We start from the raw sequence: 19,247 nt of genomic DNA, 5'->3' as shown, positions 1-19,247 counted from the left end.
AATAAAACTTTTTAATCTGTCGTAAAAAAACTAGTGTTTGTTAAAACGAACAAAAACTATAATGTTTAAAAATATTATACATGTATTTGTCACGAGTTTACGTTGTATTAAACATTTATGAGCTTAGTTGGGCAGGTACTACATTTTAACATTTTTTTTAAACAAAGTGAAAAAAAGTAGCTAGTGAAGTTTATGAATTGTAAAATAGAACAGTTTGTTTAATACTTATTAGTTTGAAAAAAGTACACATAAAAGCTAAAACGTTTCATTCGATTAAAACTATACGATACTAAACATTTTGAATAGTTTCTCTAGTAATTGTGCTCTTTCCATTAATTAATAAAATTTAAAGATTTTTATTTCTTCTATTGCTATCTACAAACTTCGAATTTGTGTTCACAATAAAGCAAACAATTAAGAGTAAAATACGACTGTTAAAAAAGGATGAAACTAGCAAATAATTTTATCAAATTTCAATTTAGGTTAAGACAAATTAAAGTATATAAATAGTTTGTACATGATAACTGCATTTTTCATGTATTTATCGGACAGAAGAGTAGGGGACAAAGTCTGCGGTATTACCTTTCTATGTCATTTATTTCATCATAAAAAATACAATAAGAAAGGTTTAAAATTCCCGAATATTTAAGATCATATAGTTTTATATAAAAATTTTTATAAAAAAATTATCAACTTCGTGTCTTAGAAAAATAATGTTTTATTGTAATTGATAAATAATACATTTTTAATAAAAAATTTGAATTTTGCACGATTTTCCTAAGAAACTTTAGAAATGATAATTATTTACTTGTCACTTAATATTATAAATACATGTCTTATACTTGGCAAACGGCAAATAACTTTTAAAAAATTATAATCTATATAAAATAAATTCTTTCTATGCTTAAATATTTTTAAGGTACTATCAAATAATATTGATTATTTAAATAAAATTTATTTTCACAAATAGATTTAGTAGGTAGCACCATAAAACTTTAATTACTTCTCTATTACTAGTAAAATGTTTTAGTGTTAAACTCATTGTGTAGGTTATGCTTATTTTATAATATTTAATGTAATTATATAACTATAAACTTTTAGGATATGAAGTTTACTTCATAGTCAGAATGATTGCCAGATAACGGATGCTGCACCAGCGTAACAAAAAATAGCGGTCCCCAAAAGATCACATACGCTGCAGTAATCACCACAAACATTTTGACCTTTTGAACGCCTTCTCTTTCAATACGCAACAAGTAGTTTCGCATCCTTTGGTGTTCTTCCACCGCACCTAAACTTCTCTAAAAATACACACACGCGCATTAAATATATGTTCAAAATACAACTATGCCTGAGAGTGAAGAAATAAATGAGTATTTTTAACATGTCAAAGTTAAAAAATCATTTTTATTTTTAATAAATATTAGTTTGATAATAACGAGCTGTAAGACACGTATCACATTACATTTTAAATTGAAAAAAGAAAAATTTACTTGTAATAAAATTTTGCGTAAGAAAACATTAAAACTCGTTTTTTTTATAAAAATAGATTCAGCTGAATTATTGAAAGATTTACGCCACTATTCGTGACATTAACTAATAAATTCATATTATGATAATTGCAATAAACAATACAATCCGCTATAATTATTACGTAAACAACTTTTTAAGTACAAAATATCAATAAGTTTACTTTTGGTACTCTTTCTATCAACGAAACAAATTTTAAAATATTATTTCTTTAAACGACAGAAGTCATAAATGACGAAATTATTTCATTATTTGAACACTTTACAATGGCAACAGATTGTTGACGTCGCGGAACGCTGTTTATAATAAAATATCGAACCCCATACACTTACTATTTTTATAAGCTAATATTAATTTTCATATCATTGAAATCAATTTTACAATGTACTAATTAGATAGCCAAAGTCATTTTTCCAAAAAAAAGTTTTCACTTATAAACGATTATTATTATTTATAAATTGTTAACAAAACAAAATCAAGGCGATGATAAATAATTTTGATTTCAAAATGTTAGCTACTTACTCGAGAAGGATACCGAGGATCAGAATAATTATTGCCGCCGGTGACATTAACTAATGTTGTAACTAGTCCTGCCACCCTGACAGCCTCAACATTAGCTTTAGTGAGGTCCCTGTGCAATTTGCGTAAGTGAAACAATGTTAGTAATACACAAAGAAGGTTTATAATTATCCAAAGTGCGTTTAGTATGTAATGCCGAAACGGGCCGTGTACCAATGGACAACCTGGACGATCTCTGGCCACTTCAGCTCCGGCAGACAGAGCACCGCTCATAAATGTCGGTCCGAGATTAATGGTAATGGCCGCAAACCATATCATGCACGTGCCAAATACGACACATTGCGGCGAATCCAATAGTAGAGGTACTGAAGAAACCTTGACATTACATAAGCATTTTTGCATAAAGTTGGATGTCTCGCTGAATAGTAATTATTTTTTATTTAATTATTAAAATCTTACATGATATCCGTCACCATCGTCATCATCCGGAAATACGGGTGAATCGTTTAGAACGATTGTTAACATGTTTATAGTGGAGACGGTCACGAGTAGAAGGAAAGCTGTTTCAACTAAACTGCATTTTTTTACTGGTACGCAGTAGAGCAAACTGTGAGCTAATGGTATTAAAATAGCTGCTCTAGCGCAATCCACCATGGCCTGATGGAATAACAAACCCTGTGACCACCTAGGAAATAGTATTAATTGAAATTAGCATACATTGATATTAAATAAAATTTTACTTTAAAAACAACAGAACATATTTAACACTAGAAGCCAGCATGTGTTAAGAACTGATGATAAACACATATCTGTCAAAATCTGTATACGTAGTTATTCATCAAATTAAATTAAAAATGATTGGTAAATTTATCATTTTTTTTTTTTAATTATTTCACCAATATGAAAAAAATTCCATATTTATATAAAGTATAATGATTTTATAAATGTAAACATTGTTTAAAATTTAACTATTCAATTTACTCCGAATATAAGTCTTTTTCAAGTTATTTTAATTAACTAGGAGTGGTTACAGTAAAGAAGTAACTTCTCTTAATAGGCGTTTATTTATCGCATTAAACAATTATATTTTAGATAACACTTAAAAATGTTTAATTTGTAAATTAAAATTTTTTTACGGTGTTCAAAAATGTTTGTCCATATATTTTGTTATTAAATATATTTTTTAAATCAAAATAAATTATAGTAAAAACTTAAATGTTTTTAATTAAAATAATTTTTTTTTTATAGCATAACAATAGTATCACTTTATTAGTAATAATATAAAGTTATTCTCTGTTTCGGATAAGACAATCTAAATTATAGAGACGGATTGGAAAATATAAAAGCTTTTTTTTATTAATATACGAGTAAGAATAATTGAAAAAAAAACGTTAATAAAATCTCCAGTATTAAAAAAACTTCAAAGTCACGAACTTGGATTTTTGTTTAGTTCACTGAAAAAATAGATTAGTAAAATTTGTGGGCGGAATGTCAATTTCTTCGCGTGTCTCAAAGGGGTTATTTTACAAAATTCGGATGGATTTTCTTTATTTGAAATACTCTCCTTAATTTTAAAATTACATTAAAATCAGAAAGAGCTATATAGTATTTTTATGAATTTAAAAAAAAAGGTATCTATTATTTTCTTGTAATTTGAAATAGTTTTTTATAAGATCAAGAATATAATTTTAATAGAAAATTACATGGAATTTATTTTTCTCTTGCACTGTGTTAAATTTTAAAATTGTGCTAAAATTGTACAGAAGTGCTAATATACACCACGTTGTTGTCTATAAAAATGATTATTTAAATTGCATTTGTATTATTAACCCTTTCGGGAAAAAAAAACTATGAAAAATATAGGATATTTTAAACTTTTTTTGTATTCAAATATTTTTTAGAGTTAAACAAGAAAAAAATATGTATAAATAGCTCTGGTAATTGTACATAAAATAAATGCTTACATCGAAATAATTTAAAAGTATAAATAAATATTTATAGAGATAAAATTTTCATTAGCTTTACATTAATATATTACAAATATATCGCGAAAATGTCAAAATAATATTAGAAATTAATTTAATTTAGTTGATTAACTTTTTTTGTTTATCCATATATATGTATATTTACCATTAAAAACGCTTAACTTTAAGGGTACCTATTCATTTATAAAATATCTAGGCAAAAATGATTTTTGATTGAAACAATAAAAAATCAAATTATGGTGTCTAAAATGCCATCAATTATCTAAACGTTTTATTTTATAGCATGCAATTTATCATGTTATATTTCTATGACTAGTGTACATTTGTTAACAGATGAGTTTTTAATTTCTTTGAGATGGGTGTGTATTTCATATACCGTGTTACTAATTTAATAAAGTTGTATGAATACTGGATAAAAATCAATCCAGGATCACTTGAAAAACATTATAATAATTTTTCTGACTAATTATATTTATAAGTTTATATTCAAAGTTATCGGAAATTGGTATAGTTTAATTATTTTTTTTACACTCGAATAAGTTGATAATTATTACTTTGAACATTATATATAAATTAATATGAATTCGTATATTAAATTCTATAATTCTTATAAACTTGTTTAAAATAACGCTAATAGTACAATTAAATGTATCGATTTATTACTTGACGGACATCATTAAATATTTTCATTAAGTTCTTACATCAAAAAAGTTTCAACTTTTCAAAATTATTGAACGCGTCCATGAGAAAAATTCTTAGCTAAGTTTTTCTTAATTATAAGCGAACCTTTAATTTGATGAAGTTTCTTTCTATTTAATGGATGGTTAATTTTATACTTTTAACTAAGGTCATGACTAGGGCTAGGAATTCGTAGCTTTTTTTTTCTTAGTACTCCAACACATTACTCAACAAATACAAAATTCGATTCACACACCATAGAATTCAAATATACATTTTTTTACATCTTTTTGTATTTTCTTATGATATTTGTTAACAAATGTATTTTTGGTACTTTTATGTCAGTTTTTTAGTTTTTATTATTAGTTTTTGATAATTATATGCGATTATGGAATCTTTACGTATGTTTATGTAAATTTAATATAAAATTACTGAAGATACTTTTCTTGTTTATGTATCTAATGAATCATTATTGCCCTATCGGTGTACATTTCTGAAAATAGATTCTTAGAGTTTGTCAAAGTGACGACTGAGTGGGAAGTGACGTTGACTGTTTGGACTTTAGACGCATTGAAAGATATTATGGAACGATATCTACTGACTTGTTAACTATGTTCAAATTTACAATAATATTATTTAGTATTCACTCTTTATAGGAATTTTGGTGTTGGGTGTTAATTGATTTGAGTTTTGCCAAAAAACTCGTATTATCACAGTTACGGAATCGGTACTTAGTAGTCGTTATTACGTTATATTAGCGAATGGTGTAGGAATTGTGTTTTGTTGGAATTTATTAACATTTTATAATACTAAACATAAAAAATCGTTGGCTTGTCGTTTACGCGCATATGCAAGTAAATTTGGCGATGACATTTTTATCGCTGACGGCACAGTACTTAATTGCAAAACTGCGATATAAAAGTTTCAGCTGAAAAAAAATGTACTGTTGTTCAACATGTTGCACGTGATATAGATATAATGGATATAGAAAAAAAACAATAAACAACATCTACATCTCAGATTCTATTAACCAGCCCATCGTCAGCATCAATTATCAATTGCGATCTTTGCAAGGCTCTACTATACAGAAATATACCACATTTTAAATGATCTCAACGGTCTTTTTGTTTATTTTTGGAAAAGAATACAAATAATATCATACAAGATCAATTCACACTGCATAAAAAATATTTTAAAGAATGTTACAAAGAAACAATACTTAAGAACATATGCATCAGAAAAGAAAACATGGGTATCCATAGATGAGACGACTTATGCAGCTGGTCGTTATGTAGCAAACGTAATAAATACTTTAGGAATCGACTGCCCCGGTAAAATATTTCTTTTAAACTCGGAAGTTTTGAAAAAAGTTACCTACAGTACAATATATCAATTATTTGAAAAGTCGCTATTAATTTTATGGGCCGAAGGAATTAAGCGAGAAAATATTTTATTCGGATACAGCAACATATATGGTAAAAGCTGGCAAGTCTCTTAAAATATTTAATCCTAAAATGGAACACATTACTTGTATAGCTCACGCATTGCATCGAGTATGTGTAGAAATGTGATTACAGTTTCAAAAAGTTGATGAGCTGAAATCAAGTATAAAAAAAATATTTTTAAAACCTTATTCCCGAAAACAAAATTTTTGAAATATTGCACCAAATATTCCTTTACCTCCAGAGTCCTAAATACAAAGTGGGGTACATGTATCAACATGAAGATTTATTATTATGAACATTTTTCTTTAATTAAACGTGTCGTTATGGGATTAGACAAATATGATGCTACTACAATAAAAAAAATCCATAATTTAATAAAAGATAATCTAGAAAATTTACTGTTTATAAAATCAAATTCGAGTTCTTTACCTAATGCTATTTTGAGTCTTGAAAAACAGGATTTTTTCTAATTAATTTTTTTTTAGAATGATTCTGTTTAATACAAAAATTATTTCAATTTTAAAATATTAACAAGTTAAAGAACACACTACATAAAGAAAATTATACATATATTATTTTGTATTTATATTAACTTATACAATAAACGTGTATCTAAAATTAAATAAAAAAGTTTTTAATTTATTATTTTACATAGACATTAAATTAAGGTTATGGTGTGCAGCAAGACAAACCCTTCTCAACTTAATATATACATAGATAACGCACGCATAGAACAAGTCCAACACTTTAATTACTTAGGAAGTAAAATAACGGAAAATGGCCGTTGTAAAGATGAAATTCTAAGTAGAATAGCGCAAGCGAAGAGGGCTTTCCAGAATAAAAAACACCTACTAACCACCAATAGTATGGACTTAGAGGTAAGGAAAAGGTTCTTAAAAATATATATATGGAGTATTGCCTTATATGGCTGTGAAACCTGGACAATCAGTGCAATAGAGAAAAGAAAACTAGAGGCCTTTGAATTGTGGTGTTATCGTAAAATGATAAGAATTAAATGGATTGATAGAATAACGAATGAAGCAGTATTAAATAGAATAAAAGAAAAGAAAATACTATGGCATACCATAAAAGTTAGAAGAGCTAAAATGATAGGACATCTACTACGCCATGAGAGTATAACAAAAACCGTCATAGAAAGCGACGTTGAAAGCCATATAGGAAGAGGAAGACCAAGGATGGAGTATATGAAGCAAATAATAAGTGACATGGGGAAGAATAGTTATAAAGAACTAAAGGAATTGAGTAATGATAGGGAAGAATGGAGAACTGCAGCAAACCAATCTAAGGATTGAAGACTGAAAAAAAAAAAAAGACATTAAATTGTATTTAGGTATTTCAAAGATTTAATTTATTTGAACATAAAAAAATGTGTCCAGTAATAAGTTTTTTTTTGATATTTAAAATTATTCTCAGCTGAACTTATACATTTTAAAGTCATTATTCAGTAGCATTTTAATAATTAAAATGCATTTTTTTACAACATTAGCAGTAATTTTTTAAAGCTGTCACGGTACCGTGTTTCCCTCAGCCACACATCACGTTATCAACCTAAATGAAAGTGTATTGGGATCTGAATTATAAGTGCACGGTGGCCTAGTGATAAGGTTTGTCTATACGACGCCTTGGGTCGCGGGTTCTAATCCCGTACCGTGTCTCGTTTTTTCACATGATTTCTGGTACACTTTCTATAACCGGTCGTCAATCCTCGGCGGCCGTGTTAAAGCCAATAGTGTAAGTTTTTTGTGCATCATTTTCCTAGCTCTAGTCATAACTTGTGAACAATTTTTAAAGTTAATGGAATTCATCTCGATTTTGGCGGTATCATCTTTAGATATAATAGTTGGGTTTTAGTAGAAGTGTATTCTTTACCACTAAGAATATTAAATGTTTTAGTTGTAGGAAAATATTTATTTTTCTGCAACTACTATTTTACGGCCTATTTTATTTAATTTTATAAAGTTATTTTAAATCTTATGAAACAACTTTGAAAAATTATTGACAATTAAGGTCCTAAAACTCTAACTGTAATACCTTTATTTAATACTTTTAAGACAGTAACCAAATGATTATTATCAGCAAATTTTTTACACTAGGGCTTATTATTATTTTTGTTTTGTGATTACATGAAACTTTTTTAATTTATTGTAATATCTTTGTACATTTTTATGCTCACATTGAACAGAATTTTGCAAGTCATGGAAAACCACTCTAAACATATGTAAATGACAAGAAATAACTGTCGGAGCATATGATAAATGGTTATTGAACTTTAACAACTATTGTACTACTATATAAGGTGTTCAGTAGGTAAGAAAATGGATTTCTATAGTTCTCATTATTTGTAACAATTGACCTGTTTCCATACTCACTGAACACCGTTATCAATATTTGATTTTAGATATATCTTAACCAACTAGAAATTTTGAGTTCGTTAATAACATGGAATTTATTTTTCTCTTGCACTGTGTTAAATTTTAAAATTGTACTAAAATTGTATAAAAGTGCCAATATACACCACGTTGTCGTCTTTAAAAATGATTATTTAAATTGCATTAATATTACAAGAAAAGGCGAGATTATTTTCTTAAAGTTTATATGTTCATTTTAGACATTTTTGGTGGGATTTTCTTTTATTGATTGGTCATATGTAAATCAATATTCTTAAAGTGCAAAAAACAATATTTCCGAAAAAATTTTCTCGTGCCTTTTTGGTAAACAAATGATCAAACATTTAAAAAACTTTTGGTTTTAAACTGTAGAAGTAAAAAAAAAGTTTAAATGATGTATTAAATCTGTACTGTAGTTTATAGAAATTATTATTATTATTTTTTAAATATGAAAACAAAAGTTAAACCGATTTTATTTAAGGAATTTATAATTTATTTTAATTCTTCATATATCGAAATATCTCGTATTTAAAAAAAAATAGGTAATACATTATTTCATTATTGAATTTCTGTTTAAAATACCTTTTGTTTTTATCACCCTTTATTTGCTGTAAACAAATTATTTATAAATGATCAAATAGGGATATTTCAATTGAAATTATTCAAATCATAATATAGTAACAATGTATGCAAATTATTTTTGACAAGCTCTGAGAAGTAAACAATTTGTTTTGATTTATATAAAATAAAGAATATTAATAATATACATTTATTTTTATCGAGTTTTAATATATTTATCAAACTGTTTTTTTAATTTAATATTGTCATAATAATGTATATTGTAATATACATTACAGTTATTTATAAAATAAAACTTATTCAGTAATACAACACCGTTTTATACTATTAGTCAGATCTTTGTTATAAAAGAAAATTCACAGATGTCTACAATAAAGTGGTCATTTTTTATTGTTTACATTATTCAGTTAAATATTTTTAACATATTTGTGTGAAAATATTATTAAAGTTCTTCAAACTTATGGGAATCTTATTTTTCTTAGACTGTTTTTTCTATTATAATTTTCACAAAATACGTTTTTATGAAATACATGATAAATCTAAAAAATCATTCTTTTACAACAGTTGTAGTGTATTCGGAAGTATTATTGTAGGTGTACACACAACTAATACTATTGTAAGTAACAAATCAAAACTGATTTGAACGTGAGTTGGAAAATGATGATTTAGTTCAATTATTAAACTTCCGTTCAATATTGACGTTGGCTACAATTTATCGCTTTTATTTTCTAATAGAACCTTATTATTCTCAGGGGTATCATGCGGTAAATACATTACATAGACAATAATAGAGTACTTATATCAAAATGACTCAATAATAAGAACTTTCATAAAGAATTAAATTTTAATATTCAAACAAAAATGGAAAACTAAAAAGTTTCAAAATAGAAACTGTATACATAATTATTTTATGAAAAATTATTATCTAGTTACTTTTTGTATTTTGCTTTTGGTGAATTTTATATTGAAAAAGGCCAATGCATTGACTTTTTGATCACCACTACAGGTTGATCTTAGCTCATTTATCCATATGATTTCTGTTTTATCATTATAATTAATAATGAATTAATGAAGAAAATAATAATAATTATTATTTTCTATAAATATTATTAACTTCGATTTTCACCAATAAATTATTAAAAAAACAAGTAGTGCCTGTTTAATATTCTTAATGGGACATTGTCATAAAATTGTACACATAGATTCTAATAAAAAGAACAAATAAAAAACGAATGCATCATAAACTACATACACAAATAGTTTTTTCTAAACACACATACTTTAACTGCAAACATTTTCTTTACTTCAGTACTACGGTTTGCCCATGTGAGACTTTTACTATTTTCTTTTACATAAAAATGCTCTTTATATGAATCTGTGTAATGCGTAGTGTAAGTAAATGACATGCGACCTTTAACAAGTACACGTGTGTCGAAAATATAAATGGACTGTACTCGTATAATGCAGACAAATAATAACGTTTTACTCTATGAAATTTAAAAGGAAAGAGAGAAAAACGAGGTGTTTCGTTTTGACATTGTCAAAAGGCTTTTCTCCGCGAATAAAATTAATTGACTTGCGTTCACATACGTCATCTACAATATAGGAATAGAAGCTTTTGAATCCCTATATCTTTTTCTTTACTTTATGGTTATATACCAAATACCACGTCATTAATATACATCTTTACATCTATAGCTTGCGGTTAGTTGTACTAAATTTTAATAATCATAATGAACTAACTATTCAACTAAAAATTTTCTTAATGAGTTGGCCAAAAATGCATGGAAGAATTTAAGAAAGGTTCTTACAAATATTTAAAAATCTTGAAAAATATTGTATACTTAGCTCTTATGAAAAATATTTGAGTATCATTGTGGTCAACATTTCTAGTTATTTTTTACTTTTTATGTTACATTTCATAATTAATCATGATAGTGACGACTCTTGACTTTTGATAAACGGCGTAGTACTTTCATTTAATAAGATAAGGTTTATGAAAATAAATTTAATTTGGTTACATTTAATTATCCCTTTTCTGTAGTAATCATCTTAAAACTATATAAGTTATTATTTCATTAAATATTTGGAGTTCATTATTTATTTAGTATAGAATTATGACTAAGATAAGTAATATTATCTAAGCCTCGTTAAATATGTATTTAGCTATAAATAAAAACGGAGTCCAAAAAAATGTATAAATACGAGTTGTATTCGGTAAATAACTGGAATTTTCGTTTATGAAAAAAATATTTATTTATTCGTCTACAATAATGTTGTCGCCTTCAAAGTCCCCATTTCATATCATGCACTTGTGCCAACGCTTCTCAAACTCGATCATTGGGATAGTCTTCAATTCATTCAGTAATGCTCTTATAAAACGATGGCCTTTTAAGTTTCTCTTTATTTTTGGAAGTAGAAAAAAGTCACGCTAAGCCATGTCTGGCGAATATGGAGGTTGGACCATCGTTAAAGAATTTTTTTTGACCAATATTTTACGAACAAACAATAAAGTGAGAGCAGGTGCATTATCGTGGCGCAAAAGCTACGAATCCGCTATAAATCCAAACGTTTTTTCAGATTGTTTCACACAAACGGCGTTGAACTTGTAGGTAGTACTCTTTATTGACTGCTTGACCTTGTAGCAAGAATTCACGATGCACTATGCCATCAAAATCGAAGAACATAGTGAGCATAACCGTCACGTTTGATCGCACTTGTCGAGACTTTTTTGGTATTGGCGATCCAGAATGACTCCACTGAGACGATTGAGACTCAGTATCGACGTCGAATCCATAAATCCGTGTGTTCGTCACACGTCTCAGTAATTCTGCATCGTCGTTGACTTCATTCAGTAACTCTTGAGCAACTTTCATTCGCCATCGTTTTAGTAAAAAATTCAACAATTTTAAAACAAATTTTGATGCTATACGTTTCATACTCAAAACATTCGAAAAAATTTCATGGCATGAGCCAATTGATATTCTAACATCATCAGCGACTTCTCTAATTGCGATTCGGCGATGGTTCATAACAATTTCTTTCACTTTTCTTAATTTTCATCGGTTGTTGATATGCTGGGTCGTTCGTCATCACGGCCATCTTGAAACGTATATACCACTCGTAAACCTTTGTTTTACTAATGGCAGAATCACTTTATTTCATTTTTTGCGCAAAATTTGATCCATAATTTTTAACAAACGGAAATCAACAAGCTCAGAGAAACACGTCTAACCTTAGCGGATGCCACTGACAAAGTAAAAAATGAATCCAGCTAAAATTGTTATCATACTTCAGGAACAGGAGTACCAATATTACGAAATAAATTTTGATAATTGGACTCACCGAACCCGTGAAATTTAAAAATTTCCGTTATTTTCTGAATACACCTATATATTCCTATAATCTTATGAAGTTGATTATTACAATATTAAAATATTACAAATACAAGTATTACATATTGTTTTATATAAAAATATGTCAAATATGATGATGTAATGACGAGAACAATCTATATTTACAATGACAAAAATAATAAAGAAAGATAAAGATATACTAAGATTATGTTTGAAAATTACCTTCTTAAATGTTTGTTAAATATTATGAGAGCCATTAGCACCGAATTAGCAATTATGCCCAAACTGACTAACGTTATAGTAATTGTTGCTTCTGAATCACCCTGTGAATGACATTGAAATGCTTTGATACTGCCATTGTAAAGAGTACCATTTGAACCAGGCCCCCTTAAGTTAGGTGCACCAATCATCACCTCTATTCAACCTGTGAAAACAGATTGACTATTTTTAAAAAACTGAAGATAAAATTAATTTTATTTTTAGTTTTTATGTAGTCCCTTATAAGAAATTAATTTGTGTTACTATAATCAATTTGAAAAAATAAATAAATCCAACTAAATCAGGTTTCAGTCCAGGTTATCAATGTATTGATGATCAGTATTGAAGCGATAACGGCCGTAGTAACATGTCCTGCTAGCTCCGCTCAATGTTTTTTTTATGTTATATTAACGATGATTTCGTAAATTTTTTAATATTATAAATAATAACTTAAAGTATACTTTTTATTACACATGACCATTGTTTAACTATGACTTATTCAAAACCTTAAAAAAATATTAAACATAATATATTTTTTTCTTTTTGGAAGTTAGTAGTATCCTATGTTCTATTATTAAAAAAATTTGGTCCAATAATACCAATTTTTAGTTGGAAATTGAAGGAATACCCCTCACTAATAGAATTTATGTATAAAATGTCCTCTAATTTGAAATTAAGATTAAGCACGTGATATTTTTAATTACAGTTAACCCAATACATTATTAGTACAGCTTTAGTTGTAATAATTTGATTTGTTGAGATAAATGGAATGTTAAAATCACTTTGTTTAGACTTTTTTCAACCATTTACTAATATTCCAATTTATCTACTCCCTACTTTCGAGTAACATCCAAATGCATATTATGAACATTTTTTTTCAAAATATCTCAATTTATTACACTATCTAAATAGTGTTTAATTAAAAGCAAGGTAAACTCTAATTATACTAAATGGATGAAGATCCATTTAACCTATAATATTAAAACTATGGATTCCAGTCTAATCTTAAACCCATGAGACTAAGTTTTTGGCGAAAAAGTTATTAAATTTTTAAATACTGTATTTGGCTATTATCACCCTACGGAATACATTTTTTCTGTTGTAATATAAAACAGATCACTAAGGGTAAATGAGAATGAGTTGAGTGTACGAAGATGATGAAGATGATAAGGTTGAGTCTGCGTAGATTTTCTTGTATGTGTGGTCATACAGCAGTCACCGTACTCAACTGAAACTTCCGATTAACTGTGGATATTGAAAGGCCGTTGTCATAGGAAGGGAAAAGGGTAGCACATAGGTATAAAGAGCAGGCGGAGTGCAAAANTGAGAATGAGTTGAGTGTACGAAGATGATGAAGATGATAAGGTTGAGTCTGCGTAGATTTTCTTGTATGTGTGGTCATACAGTAGTCACCGTACTCAACTGAAACTTCCGATTAACTGTGGATATTGAAAGGCCGTTGTCATAGGGAGGGAATAAGGGTAGCACATAGGTATAAAGAGCAGGCAGAGTGCAAGACACAAATACTAGACGTACCAGATAAGGAATACAACAGAATACTAGGTGCAGACACAAGTATTCTTAAATGTAAAGGACGAAAATAGGCAAGTTTAAGGAGCGTCAATAAGAATAAACAAATTCTTGACTTGATACAGAAAGGTGAACAGTGACAAATACTGAGACTGATGAATAACAGAAATCATAAAGCTGCGTACAGGAATTAACTGATCACGATTGTCCTTTGGTTTTAAATAGTGTTATATTGTTTGCTAATTTCGCAATAGCTTTTTTTTTACTGTCAATTTATCAATGTTTAATAGCGAATTCGCGGTTTGTGTTTTATTTTATAATAATTTTACAATAATGATAACGTGAAACCATCACACAGCAATAAAACAAGACATGCAACAAAAAATAATATAGTTAATAATTTACATCGGACTTTGTAATGAACATAACATGTAATGTAAATTACTAAAAATATATAAGTTACAAATAAAAAAAAAATTGAACACATACAGATGATATTTGTTGCTAATTTTGCGTATTCACAACGTTGATTAACAGGTAATATAGTCTGGTCGTCGTNCAGATAAGGAATACAACAGAATACTAGGTGCAGACACAAGTATTCTTAAATGTAAAGGACGAAAATAGGCAAGTTTAAGGAGTCAATAAGAATAAACAAATTCTTGACTTGATACAGAAAGGTGAACAGTGACAAATACTGAGACTGATAAATGACAGAAATCATAAAGCTGCGTACAGGAATTGACTGATCACAATGGTCCTTTGATTTTAAATAGTGTTATATTGTTTGCTAATTTCGCAATAGCTTTTTTTTTATTGTCAATTTATCAATCTCTAATAGTGAATTCGCGGTTTGTGTTTTATTTTATAATAATTTTAAAATAATGATAACGTGAAAACATCACACGGCAATAAAACAAGACATGCAACAAAAAATAATATAGTTAATAATTTACTCCGGACTTTGTAATGAACATAACATGTAATTTACATTACTAAGAATATATAAGGTACAAATAAAAAAAAATTGAACACATACAGATGATATTTGTTGCTAATTTTGCGTATTCACAACGTTGATTAACAGTTAATATAGTCTGGTCGTCATTAGGTTTTTATTATTCATATAATGTACTTACTGTTCCCAAATTATGTAAATCTTGTATTTTATTTAAATTAAACCACGTATTTTTTTTTTTAACTGGAAGTCCAAGTTGTATAAATTAAGTTTAGAGTTTATGTTTAAATTAGAACCATTTCTTTATATTGTAAAAAAAAAAAAAGTGTTTACCAAGATTTCTAAAGGAAATATTCAATTAGTCATATTGTAAGTATATAAAATTATGGTAAAATTATTTAATTTAGATACATAAAGGTTACCATAAATTGCGATATTATTAAATACAATAATTAAAATCACCATTTGTACGTATTAAAAAAGTTCTAAATAATATTTATCCATTAAAAATGGAAATACGCTCTCGGAATTAAAGAAAAAAATATGATCACGTTCTTTTTTTGGCAAAATTATGTTGTTTTTCTATCGAGTTTTGAAAAATAAATGTAACTATAATAACATTTGAAGAACTGTACAAAACTAGGTAAGTTCAATGTTAGAAATATTTAATTAAAGGCAATAGTAAAAAGCTTCTCTAGATTTTTAAATATCTCAAAAACAATAGTAATATGCAACTCGGTTTTATACTGAATTACTCAGTAAAATCATATTTATTTGAATTAATAAAAAATTACTTTCTGAAAATGTTGCACTTTACCAAACTATTCCATTGATTATATAAATATGTGGAATACGTTACACTACTAACATAGAAATGTCACAGGTCTCAAATAAATTTTTGGAAGGGTCATTTTAATATTTTTTATAGCACTATTATTTTAAAAAAAGACTCTTATTTTTTATACTATTAAACTAGTTTTAAATAACAATGAACAACTGTAGAGAGTAATAAGTATAATATACTTATTAATATTAAAAAATACAGAGTAGAACAGATCTATCTTACAACTTACATAACTTATATACATAACATTATATTATTTTTTTAAATAAATTTTTACAAAATAGGATTATATTTAAAATATGTTTTTTTTTAACTTTTTGCAATTAGAAAAAATATTTTTTGAAATAATTTTTTTATTAAATTTGTTTTTTATTTAAAAATAAATTTTGATGGAACTAAATATTATCTTTTTACATTATTTCCTGGCGATTGTACGCGATTTCTTTTACATGAAAAATAGTAACGAGTTTTTTTTTTACAAAAATGATTATCTCAAATCTTTATTACAATATGTCTAAAACATTTAACTACAAATATTAGAACTTAAAATTGATAACAATTATTATTAATTCGTGAGATTCTATCTTTGATATCATATTATTATAGAATATTCCATTTTAAGAGATTTCATAATAATTGCGCTTGTTCATTATTAATCATGTTTAGATTTATAAAACATGAACCTATTTAATTAAAAACTGATCATGTTTTAGAAAACCTTTTTATAATTTTTTTGATAAACATAATTTGACTACTTTTTGTGTTTTCACGTCCAATACAAAAGCTCATTCAAACGTTACTATTTTTCATGTAAAAGAAATCGCGTACTGTCGCCAGTAAATAACGTAAAAATATAATATTTACTTCCATCCTATACATACTTGGACTAAAGTTTGATACTGTAGAAAAATGATAAAAAAATTCAATTGTAAAAAACTTTAAAATGCTGTATAAACGTAATTACTATATAAAATAATAGTTTTTCATATGAAAATTTTTCTTTAAAACTTATTCAAAAAATGGCATTCTTCAAATAAAAAAAAAAGTAAGTTATAAAATATTTTTTCTAATTGAGCAAAATAACAAAAAACATATTTTAAATAAAGTCTCACATATTTAAGTATCCTATATATAAAACTATTTAAAAAAAACGTATAATTGGTTATGTAGATCATAAGTTATATGAGTTGTAAGTTAGATTTGTTCTACTCTGTACATTATATTCTGCAATCTTTTAGCATGAATAAACAAATAAAATATCTTGAATATTTATTATTTAAATTTTTTATTAAAAATAAAATCGATAAATTGCCGTTTTTTTTTTGTTGTTAAATAACTAAAACTATTAAAAAACATGCTAATAAATCTACATTTCGATCAATTATTAATTTTTATATTTGATTTAATGCATTATATTTTTATGTTATCAAATAGCGTAATTAATTGCACTTTTTTGTAGATTATTTTTTTGGTGTGATTTATAAGCTATTAAAATAATTCATGAATTCGTCATGAGTTGTGATTTATTGTTTATTATTATTTATAAACAGGGATGTTATTTCACTGGAACTATGATGTGGTGTAATTAGTACCGAGGGAGTAATTATTCAAGACGTTATATAATTATAATAAAAAAAATAATTATAAATAATAACACAGAAATTTAGGTATGCAATTGTATACCTGGTGTACCTCAAATAACGACCCTGTAAAGAAATAACTTCATTTCACTTTAAAAATCACTTTTAAAATTTTAGACGCGTAAAATAATGAATAACAAATCACGAGTTAAAACAAGTGTAAGAAAATCAATATAAATGTTTTTGTTTGCAAAATATAAATGTATTATAAAAATAATTGTTGTTCATTTTTGGCTTGTATTATTAAAAAATATTTAATTCTAAAATCCACAAAAGTACTTAGAATGTACATATTTAATAAAAATTATTTCATCATAAATACAAATGACTAGATTAGAATCTTTCTTTTTCATAGAATAGATAAAACATTTTTTATTTGTCTTATTATCTTTTCCATTATTATTCATAATCAAGTAGTAAAATATTAATTCATTTGATTATTATTTCAAAAATTTTATAATAAATAACTCGTTCATTTATTTAAAAACTTTCAAACGTTGTACATACAATTTTATACTCAACTCAATGGTTTAAAATGATTAATTTTAATTAATAATTTAGTGAATTTAGTATACTGGAACATTTTACGTTAACTGTAACAATAATGTTTTTTGTGTGGTGTGTAAACAATATTACAATTTTTAATTAGAATATAAATGGATTTATTTCTAACACAGAAGTGCTCTTTGAATAAATTAAAAAGTATAACAGTTAAAATACCAATTGCAGTTTTTTCAATCACATATGACATAATGACAAAGGTAACATGTTGATGCCATAGTGTCTTTTTGTCTTAATAAATTTAAAAACTCTTATGATAACCAATTGCATTTATTACACAGTAGTACAAATCCGATATTTTGATATTTATGTAATAATTCTATTTAGTATTGTGCTTTGAGTTTATATTTAAATTAATTGTTATGTTAATTTTATAATTTACATCAATTAAAAAAAATTAATACATTAGTAAATTGATAGGGTTTGCCTGTTTTAATAATTTTTTTATGCTCGCACAAATAAGTAGGTGGGAGTATATGAAGTCTTTACATTGTAGAATTTTTGTGAAACAGAATAATATGTACATTTTTTTTAAATAATTCACTCCTAAAAAAATTACATCAATATTAATATAATCATTTTATATAATTTTTATTTTAATGTTAGTTAATGAGATATAATGGAAATCACGCTTGACATTTCGCGTGCTTAATATTCTAATTATTAAATAAAATTAATAAGAAAAACAGAATATATCAAATATTTTCATAATCAAAAATTCAAATTGATAGTATTTGTAATGGTACCAAATTGTACCATTTTTTAGAATTAGTTTTATAACAATGTAATTTTTAATTGTAGATATTTGAAGTTTTGAATAATTTTTTCTGTCAGTTTTTGGGTAAATTTTAATTTTAACTATCAAAGTTATATTTATTTTTTCTCCATAAATATTAGAAATAAAATATTGTTGTTTTAAAAAAATTATGACATTATTTGTATAAACAAAAGTATAC

General features: G+C 26.2%; 1 protein-coding gene across 2 annotated transcripts in view; it reads right to left on the bottom strand.

Moving 5' to 3' along the window:
* LOC126905828 (uncharacterized) overlaps positions 1–19,247 on the bottom strand; it is a 56,229-nt gene that overhangs the window by 5,674 nt on the left and 31,308 nt on the right. Inside the window, exons 2-5 of one of the 2 annotated variants that reach the window (XM_050685913.1) lie at positions 12,723–12,924; positions 2,509–2,734; positions 2,053–2,424; positions 1,116–1,301 (exon numbers count right to left, since the gene is read on the bottom strand). In XM_050685913.1, coding sequence (XP_050541870.1) covers positions 1,116–1,301; positions 2,053–2,424; positions 2,509–2,734; positions 12,723–12,910 — 972 coding nt within the window. In that variant the 5' untranslated portion in view covers positions 12,911–12,924. The remainder of the gene's footprint in view (positions 1–1,115; positions 1,302–2,052; positions 2,425–2,508; positions 2,735–12,722; positions 12,925–19,247) is intronic. The other variant, XM_050685914.1, reaches the window with a different exon arrangement.

The sequence above is a fragment of the Daktulosphaira vitifoliae genome, unplaced genomic scaffold (genome assembly GCF_025091365.1).
Source record: "Daktulosphaira vitifoliae isolate Bord-2020 unplaced genomic scaffold, ASM2509136v1 Scaffold_4, whole genome shotgun sequence".
NCBI lineage: Eukaryota > Metazoa > Arthropoda > Insecta > Hemiptera > Phylloxeridae > Daktulosphaira > Daktulosphaira vitifoliae.
Note: the sequence above shows the minus strand (reverse complement) of the source record. Positions and strands in the feature narration are given on the sequence as shown.